The 10145-nt window shown below is 45.8% G+C and overlaps 1 protein-coding gene across 1 annotated transcript in view; it reads right to left on the reverse strand.

The window, feature by feature from the left end:
- Window positions 1–5037: 5037 nt before the first annotated feature.
- LOC104511249 (obscurin-like) overlaps window positions 5038–10145 on the reverse strand; it is a gene marked incomplete at its 3' end in the record, with an annotated part of 7564 nt that continues 2456 nt past the window's right edge. Inside the window, exons 3-7 of the mRNA XM_010153784.1 lie at window positions 9422–9691; window positions 8641–8907; window positions 7113–7379; window positions 5994–6260; window positions 5038–5310 (exon numbers count right to left, since the gene is read on the reverse strand). Coding sequence (XP_010152086.1) covers window positions 5038–5310; window positions 5994–6260; window positions 7113–7379; window positions 8641–8907; window positions 9422–9691 — 1344 coding nt within the window. The remainder of the gene's footprint in view (window positions 5311–5993; window positions 6261–7112; window positions 7380–8640; window positions 8908–9421; window positions 9692–10145) is intronic.

The following is a 10145-nucleotide window of genomic DNA, read 5'->3' on the forward strand; positions in this document are numbered from 1 at the left end:
ATAATGTTGCACTTTTGGAGTAACAATTTCCCTAATTATGAAAAGCAACCAACTGCAAATACTACCTCCTCTGGGATGCTTTTAGATTATGTTCATTAACATCTTTTTAAATCCCTAAAATGGAAAGTGCTTATCCATGTAGAAAATATTATCATGGATAACACCCTGCTCTTCTGTACTCACCAGTCCAGTTAAGCAAAAAGCCATAAATGCCTAAACCCTACAAATATTTATAAATCAATCAGAGCCATTGCTCTTTCTGATCACACTAATTCACCTGGTGAGCCAAAACAATAATTTCATACACAGATAAAAAAAATAGAAACATCAATATTAAAGAAACATCAATATAAAATCCTGGACCTGTTGTTAATATTTTTATTTACTGTTTCTCAGAGCCCTCACAAATGCTGGTGCCAACTGAGAAGGTAATTCCTGAATGATCAGTATTTGAAATAAATAAAATACCAAGCTACCTTCGCTTGGCTGAAAATAAAATGAAAAGCCACACCATCCATTTGCTACTGGTTTTAACGCGTACTGTGTGCAAAACCCACTCTGTAACAGTAAAAAGTACTCATATTATTCCTTTGGACAAACATTACATCTGTGATTTTACATTACTTCAGCAAAAAAACTTTGCAGAGGTTCCAGGTCACTGTCGAAGAGGTACAATGTGTAAGTGGTCTCACAAGTGAGCGTTAACCAGAACTAAGCTCCAGTGGAATGCTGCAGCTTCACAGCCAATTCCCATTAACTCCCAGCTACCTTTATCATCGTTATCAGCACTGGAGTGAACACCAAAGAGCGGGTATCTGATGTGTCACTTATTGTGAGGTGCTGCCATGATTTTTCCACCTCTTTTATTGGGAACCCATGATAGTCTTCCTCTTTGGCTGGAAGACCTCACCTTGAACATCAAGTGTAGCCATCACTTTAGTGCCTTCAGCTTCACAAGAATAGATGCCAGTGTCTTCTGGTACCGTAGGTTTAATTTTTAGCATGCTTACATTCCAGTCCTGATCGATAATCACTCGCTGCCCATCTGCATGTATTTCCTGATCATTTTTCTTCCATATGGCGTGTACTGGCCTAGAATATTGGCATACGAACTCTGCTGTGCCATCTTCATCAACAGTTATGTCCTGCATGGGACTGACCACTTCAATGGTTGGATCTGTTAACCAACACGTCAGGAAGGACATGCATTAGTGGATCCTCATGGAAACGGCAACTAAGAGATTTTTGAGAAGCACAGAGCCTGCGTGGAGCAAGCAGAGTGACCGTGCAAGCAGGAAGCTGACTGGGCGCACTGGGCATTAGCAGTTTAGTCTGTGCTTGTGTCAGCATCAAGCGGGATTGAAGCAAAACTGGTATATTAGCATATAGCTGTCACACTGGAAAATGGGCCACCAGCAATTAAGGCTTGTGTTTTAACAGCCCTGAATATGAACTTCTGTGCAGAACATCTGCTGGGAGTCCCTCCAGGCTTAGCTCTTTCTCCAAGCATGGCTGAAATCCTCCAGACTAGGAAGCATTGGATGCAAAACACTTCTGCTTCAGGGCTTGTTCAGCCTGGAGAAGAGGAGGCTCCGAGGAGACCTCATTGCAGCTTTCCAGTATCTGAAGGGGCTACAAGGGTGCTGGGAGAGGACTTTTTACAAGAGCCTGTAGTGATAGGACAAGGGGTAACGGGTACAAATTGAAATCAGGGAGGTTTAGATTAGATATCAGGAAGAAATTCTTCCCGCAGAGGGTGGTGAGGCACTGGGACAGGTTGCCCAGAGAAGCTGTGGATGGCCCATCACTGGATGTCTTCAAGGCCAAGCTGGACGTGGCTTTGAGCAACCTGGTCTAGTGGAAGGTGTCCCTGCCCATGGCAGGGGGGTTGGAACTAGATGATCTTTAAGGTCCCTTCCAACCCAAACCATTCTGTGATTCTATGATTCCATGATTCCCAGAATGTGGCAGGAGTGCAAGTGTGAGACAGAGGACTGCAACAGATGGGTAGTTGTGAGTCGTTCCCTGTGACCCTCAACCTCACACAGCAATAAGAAAATGCCACCAATGCTACTGGAGGCTCCTTGTATGAGCAAACTGCAATGACTCGTTGGAAAGAAACACAACGGTCAAATGCAAATGCTCGTTCCTGTCCTGTGGTGGCGATGGCTACATGTCAGCAGTCACTGGCAGCATGAGGAACAGAGATCCAGGACAAAAAGGGCACTTCAAAGGAGACAGGTACTTATTGTTTTGATTAACAGTGTGTTCCTCTGCAGCAGAGACATAGTTAGGGGAAAAATAATATGATTTCCTTTAGAGTAGCTGATCCAGCATGAACCATTGCAATCTCAGATTGAGAGCCCACAAAATGCAGACAGCAGCTGGATATGCAGCTCCTCTGAAGAAGGTGAGATCCATAAGGCTGCTTTTAAACATCCAGTCTTTCTTTTAAAGTACTAGTTCTGCTTCTTGGGAGGCAGCTGTAGGGCACAGTAGATATATCTAACCTCCAAATATTCTGAGTGTCCAAAGCAGCCAAGGAGTCTCTCCTGAGACATCAGATTGTACCACTGGCATACAACTGCAATATATATGCTAAAGAGAAAAATATCAATAAAGCCTGGAAATGGAAGTCTCTGCAACATCATTCTCAGCAGAACTATGGAAGTCTCTGCAACATCATTCTCAGCAGAACTATGTCAACTTTCCCAAAAATTTGATAGGAGCAATGCAATTTTACATAAAAAGATGACAGTCAGAGAAAGCTGATATATCTTTCAAATAGTTGTTCTGATCACAAACCAGCTAGGAATAAACAACACTGGACCCCTGCCTGGAATGCTCCTCTTGAAACTGGTGCATCAGGTTGAGCACTTGGGATGCTGCTAGCAGACCTCGGGAAGCAAAGATAGTTTTGCAATTGCCTTTTGGGAACTTGTTGCAAGGCTTGATCCTGCTCTCCAAGGTTCCTTCTACCACTCCGTGTGCCTGCATGTGTGTTTATGGAGAGGAGGCAACAACGGCAGATGATGGAGATGTTTTGGTTACACCAGGACTGAAGAAGCAAGAAGGTACCTGTGAAGCTGGGGAGTACAATACCGTCTCCTTTCATAAGATGCAGACATGTGGTCCTCTCAGCAAATGTCACCTGTGGTCTTTGAGAAGATCTTTTGAGAAGGCCCTATTTCCACTGCCCCACTGCTCCTTGCCTCTTTGCCACTGCTAAGACCTCGGTGGCCCTATTCACCCATGCAGAATGCTCCTCAGGATTTATCATCATGTACACTGGGGTCTGTAATTCTCACCCTGCCCAAAGGGGTCAGAAGGCAGTGGAAGCTCCTTCAACATTCTCCATCCTTCCCACACCCCATAACTGAAGATTCCATCATGCTGGGCCACTGAATAAATGCAGTTGTAGGGCAATGATATTGCAAAGGCCCAACAAGAAAAGTTGTCATGAGATCTCAGTTTTTACAGAATATATCCAGTTACAAGCATGCCTTACACCAGGATACATGGAACAGAGAGAAAGACAACTTGTTCCTTGAAGGAGAACAAGCCATGGATAGCCAGATAGACTGAAATACACCTAGGTCAAAGGCAGATCTATTTTTAAATTTCTAGACAAACTAAACTGCCTGAAATTGGCTGTTAATACAAGCACAGTTAGAATTTTACTAGTGTTTTACTTCCCTATCAAATCAAGTGTTACGGAGCACAGCGTAAATGGGGTGTTTTTTAAATACCTTTCTCATCCTAATCCAATTAGAGTCATATACTACTGTGTTTCAGGTTCACATTAAAGAAATCTTGCCTTAGTAGAAGCACAAAATATCCACATACATATGTGCACTAGCATGAGCTGTGGGGTTGGACTAGATGATCTCCAGATGTCGCTTCCAACATCAACGATGCTGTGATTCTGTGAAATGAAGACTTCCCAGAAGACTGAGTAAAATACCTAACTTTGCATTTAGTTTTAATTCATGTTTTAGGCCCGCAGGAATTCATTGCCTAGAGAGCTCAGAACCAGGTCTGTCTCTGAAATGTGAAGCTCAGGGATCTGTGGGGCTTGCACACTATGTTGCTGCATCATTCTGATATTAGGAAGAAGTGATTTGGCATTTCAGCGCCGCAGAGAGTTAAACTGTCTGAGTGTACAAGGGACACGTCCTACAGAGACTGAGACATCAAGCACGGATTACAATCCCATATTGTGGATCATTCCTCTGACGGTAGACAGTTAGAGCATGGGGGTAGATTTTAATAAATAACTCTTAACCATTTACAACTCCATATATACAAATCCCTTTTCCAAGTAATGAATAAGTGTTACTCACGTCTGAAAAATAACAGCTTTTCTCAATGGCTATAAAAGGACTGGATGTGAAGAAGCTTGCTTTAACAAGTCTGGAGCTCAGTGTTATTTGCAGCTTGTGGCTACCCTTACCAAATGGGAAAAATATTTATTCAACAGACCAGAAAGGTTTTCCAGTGCAGCGATGACCACTGCTCTTCTGGCCATCAACAAACAAGGCTCTTCTTGTCACTGTGTTATTTCAGTGTCATACACCCTTTGGTTTCCAGGAAGAGCTCTGGAGCCATCAAAATAACAGCCCAAAGTCTTGCCTTGGGAACACACTGAGCTCACCACCAGTAGCCCACCTATGGAGCAACTCAGTGGTAATGTTGTGAATTTCCAGTGACAGAATATTTTGTGGTATTATAAAAACAGTTGAAGGGGGGATTTAAGAAATCAGGTGCTACCACTGTGGTTTAATGTCCGGCTCTACTTAGATGTCAGGTGAAAGCAGCAGCCCTGACCCTGCAACCCTTCCTCATCTGAACCACTGAAAAAATTGACGTGGTTGTACCACCTATAAGGCTTCTGCAGGAGTATGGGTGACTTGAAGTGGAGGATTGCAGGCCACAGGACTGCGAAGGGATTTAGTAAGGGTAGCCTGGAAGGCAGAAGCACTAGTGCACTGAGCAAGTCCAGAGATGGCCACGTGTTTCTTTCTAACAACGAAATACCTTTGACTAATAATTTAGCTGAAGATATAAGGGACCCAGCTCTGAAGGTGACAGTGCCCGAGTCATGACACGCCACATCATTTAGGGTTAAAGTGTGGATCATCCCGTCCTGCTCAGAGATTTCAGTCACAAAGTTGTTGTGAAGGGGAGATCCATCGAGCCACCACTGCACATTCTTCACGCCCGGGTGCGAGAGCTCGCAGGTGAAGGTGGCTGACTCACCCACAAAGACGTCTGTGTTCTTTAAACCAGAAACTATGACTGCTGCTTCTTCTGTATAATAGAGCAAGAGAAGGTGCCAAAGGAAAACAAAAGCATAAACATACACGTCGCTCCCTGCAGAACTAGCCCAAGCAACACCGCGAGTTGTCCAGGAGAGTTAAACTTGCAGCGCTGTTCCAGGGAAAAAAGAGCTAAAGTTTTCTTTGAAGGATTTAGAAACCACCTTCCATCCTTCACCCACCTACAAACGCAGTGTGTGTGTGCGTCTGCAAGCTCTGTTTCTTCGGGAGGAAGCTCTACCCCACGACCAACTCATGACTGGCTCTCCTGCACTGACATTGCATGAGGGGGGAGGCAGAGAGAGAGCTTGAGATTTGTTTACTTACAGGGCTTTAAAAGGGCAGTAAGATTACCAACAACGGTGGAAGCTGTAATCATTAATAACAAGAATTTCAGTATTTTTTATGACCAAGGTTCCAAGAAGATGGTTTTCCAGCAGTACCACCATCTGCTAGGGTACAGTGTGGTCAGTACTTTGAACCACCTTAACTCATAAACATCAGTTCAACTTCAGCCTGCATGTAAGTGTTTATATCTTCCCTGAAACCGGGAAGGAAATGAATGGAATTTCTACTATTTGCATCTGAGACAAGTTTGGCCAGGTACAGTCAAAGCTTTTGGAATAAGAACTCCAGGCAGCAAAATCAGAGCACTTCCACCACATCTCACCTTACCTTGCACATACACAGAACCCGTGGTGATCTCGTATCCAGTGCTACAGGTATAATCTCCACAGTCGTCAGGCTCTACACCATGGATGATCAGCTCAGCAGTGCTGCCTTTCAGCTTCATCTCGTACTTGTCACTGGGCTGAATGACCACCCCTCCTTTTCTCCACTCAACAGGGGCATCCGGCTTGGAGATCTCACAGTGCAAGACAGCCGTTCCCCCTTCTTCAGACTCTACGTTTTTCAGCTCTTTGTTAAACAGCACGGGCAGTACTGTAGTGGAGAAGCAACTGCATCAGTGACAGTGCTCGGGGGTGAGAAACTCACTTGCAACTTCTCCGGCTTGGCAGTCCCCCTTTTTCTGAACCACAACTTGCCTGCTGGCAATGCCAAGCCCAGAGCAGGACTTTGAGTTGTGCCACAGCCAGACACCCACGGGGATCAGGCGCTGATGCTGGGAAGGTGTCCGCTGCTGCTCCATAAAGGATTGCAACAGGTAACAGGACCTCTAAGGGGCTTCATGTGGCCAAAAACACTATTTTCAGCATAAGCAGTTAGAGGCACAACGGTACAAATCACACTATTTGCACATTTAATCACTGGAACCACAGACTCTCAGCTGGAGCTGGTTTTGTGGGCTAAACTCAAGATCTAAAAGCAGAACCTTGTGGCTTTAAAATGAATAAAACTATAAAATCCATATATGAAATTATAAAATGAATAAAACCGTAAGATCCAAAAAGGTTGCCACTAGAAAAAGAACCCTCAGTCTGCTCAGGCTCCATTTAAAATGGGCCTGTTCTAGGTATGGTGAAATACTCCAGCCTCTGACTGCCAGGCAGCAGGTAAGTTTTCTAAATGCTGTTGTAAGCAACATTAGTAGCAGCTGCAATTTTCCTCCCAGTTCTCAGAGTGAGATCAAAAGTGCAACTGCACAAATAGAACCGGGTTTAAAAGGCACTAGAATCTTTTCTGAAGAATAGATTGCAGCTCAAACCCTTTCCTGCAGGTGTAATTCACAGATACAGAATATTAATGATAATTCAGTGATAAAACCTCCTTATCACCCCTTCGGAGGACAGCCACAGCCACACTTTCTCTGCCTTCAAGCGAGCCTTCCCCTACCTTTGACTTGCAAGGACGCAGTGGTCTGCTGGTCCCCCGAGTCGCACGTATATTCGCCAGCATCCTGAGCCTCAGCGTCGTAGATGAAGAGCTCAACACGTGTCCCCTCCTGCCGGATCTCGTACTTGTCATTTGACTGCAGCACAGCGTCTCCTTTCCTCCACTCCACAGGCACGCTGGGTTTGGTCAGCTCGCAGTGCAGCACGGCTGTGCGCCCTTCCTCCACCTCCTCGTTTTTCAGCCAGTGTTTGAAAAGGATGGGCAGGGCTTGGAAGGGGGGAATGGTGCGGAGGCAAAATAAAATAAAAAATGGGTGAAGCAAAAATAGGAAATTCAGGAATATTTTTAAGGTACCGATAGTGCCAGTCATGAAGTTCATGCAGAGTTCTGGCTGCATTTACCCAAGAAGAGCTACCAGGGGCAGGGATGCCTAGGTCTAATGCCAGACGGAGGAGCAAGGAAAAGAGTTTATTAACAGAAAAAAATATCAGTTCTGCAGAGGCTGAGTTTGTCTCCCCATATCCTAGAATCATAGAACGGTTTGGGCTGGAAGAGACATTAAAGATCATCCAGTTCCCACCCCCCTGCCATGGGCAGGGACCCCTTCCACTAGACCAGGTTGCTCCAAGCCTCATCCAGCCTGGCCTTGGACACTGCCAGGGATGGGGCATCCACAGCTTCTCTGGGAAACCTGTTCCAGTGCGCCCCACCCTCTCTGGGAAGAACTTCTTCCTGATATCTAATCTAAACCTCCCCACTTTCAATTTAAACCCGTTACCCCTTGTCCTGTCACTACAGGCCCTTGTAAAAAGTCCCCCCCAGCTTTCTTGTCGGCCTCTTCAGGTACTGGAAGGGGCTATAAGGTCTCCCTGGAGCCTTCTCTTCTCCAGCCTGAACAAGCCCAACTCTCTCAGCCTGTCCCCATAGCAGAGGGGCTCCAGCCCTCTGAGCATCTTCGTGGCCTCCTCTGGACTCACTCCAAGTGGTCAATATCCTTCTGATGTGTACAGAAATCCTAGGTTTCTGTACACAAAAATTCCCAACTTACACTTGAGTCATAATTTCTGAAGCCCAGATGGTTTTTTTATCCCCAAAATAAAACCACCTAACAGGATAAAAGCACTCAAAGAATATACACCTGGAGACCTGAGGCTTCAGATCATGCAGCCAGGGATCAATAACAGAACAATTAAGGCTGAAGGGACCCTCTGGAGGTCCTCCATAGGCGGAGATTCCTCCACCCCTCTGGGTCCCAGTTCCAGTGTCTGACCACCCCTTTCATTGTGAAAGGCTGGTTTTCTTCACTAAGCTGAATTTCTCTTGCTTCAGCTTGCACTTTTTGTCTCTCATCTGCTTACTGAGCACCCGAAGGAGAACCTCTCCTTATGCTTCCCATGCTCCAGCCCCTGACAAACTTGATGGCCTCTGCTGCACTTGCTCCACTACCACCACGTTTGTCTTGTACTAGAGAGCTCCAAAAACTGACAGGTACACCTCTCACCACTGCAGAGCAAAGAGGAGAGCATACCTTTAACCTCCAGTCTGGCAGTGGTCTTCCCGTCGGCTGCGTGGCAGCTGTACTCCCCTGAGTCCGCAGGGCTCAAATTGTGGATGACCAGCGTGTGCACGTTCCCCTCCTGCTTGATGCTGCACTTCTGGCCGGAGCAGATGACGGACGTGCCTTTCTTCCACTCCACCGGGATATTGGGCTTGGACACCTCGCAGGACAAGTGAGCCGTGCCCCCCTCCTGCAGCTCCAAGCTCTGGAGAGCCTTTACAAAGGTGACTGGAGCAACTGTAGGGAAGAGGGTATCGACACTGCCACAACTGCCCAATCCAGTGTTGCCCCCAGACCAGGGCTGGGGGCCTGCGGTTACATGTTGAACCGGATCAAAGAGGGACAAACAAGATAAGGTATTGACACGGCCCGTCTTTCAAAATCATATATATATAACTTAATAGAAAGGTTTTCCAGAGGTTTTGGACTTCTTTTTCTTTTGGAGTTAATATGATCTAAAAACATCCTAAGTAGGAGATTAATTCAGAGCATAATCTTGATATTCTTCAGCATTGATTCTGACATGGCTGTTTGTTTCAGGATAAGTTGGATGGTGTTCAGTGTTTGTTTCACTCCAAAGACTATAAAAAGGACTGAAATGACCTGCTTAGATGTATATATTTAACTCTTAAATGCCGAAATTAGGTTAACAGGATCTCTGTTAACATGAGATTAACGTGTCAACATGTTAACGATGCTGACAGTGCTTACCAGTACCTTCCTCAATCCCTCGTCCTAGGAGGTTGCTCACCTTGGACTGTGAGCTGTGCTGCCGAGGTATGCTGCCCGACTTTGAAACTGATGGGCCCACAGTCTTCCAGCGTCACCTTCCTCAGGACCAACGTGTGACGCGTCCCCTGGACTCTGATCTCATTCATTTCATTGGATTGCAGGGGAACATCCCCCAAGAACCACTGGGCATCCTGAGTTGTTTCCTGGGACAGCCTGCATTCAAACACTGCATCTTCTCCTTCATACGAAGTGGTGTCCTTCAGCATCTCCACTATGGTTGCTGCTGGTTCTTTATGGAAAGGTCAACAAAGTTTGATATCTACCTTCAAGTGATGCTTCCTAGGTTAAACATTTCGTTATGCTTTCTTGACAGTGCTATGGTATTTGAAAGAATGACCACAAGCATTAAGCACTAAATGCAAGGAAACGCAGTTACCTGGGCACGTAGTAACATGTTACCTTCCTACAGATGCATAATATATGTATGTGTGCATGTATATTGTGCACATGTATTCACGGATTCACAGAGCTGTAGGGGTTGGAAAGGACCTCCAGAGATCATCTAGTCCAACCCACCTGCCAGAGCAGGATCCCCTAGAGTAGATCACACAGGAACAAGTCCAGGGGCTTTGGAAAGTCTCCAGGGAAGGAGACTCCATCCCCTCTCTGGGCAGCCTGTTCAGGGCTCTGTCACCCTCACAGGGAAGAAGGGTTTCCTCATGCTGAGGCTGAACATTCTGTTT

The sequence above is a fragment of the Eurypyga helias genome, unplaced genomic scaffold (genome assembly GCF_000690775.1).
Source record: "Eurypyga helias isolate BGI_N326 unplaced genomic scaffold, ASM69077v1 scaffold41876, whole genome shotgun sequence".
In the NCBI taxonomy this organism is placed as follows: Eukaryota; Metazoa; Chordata; class Aves; order Eurypygiformes; family Eurypygidae; genus Eurypyga; species Eurypyga helias.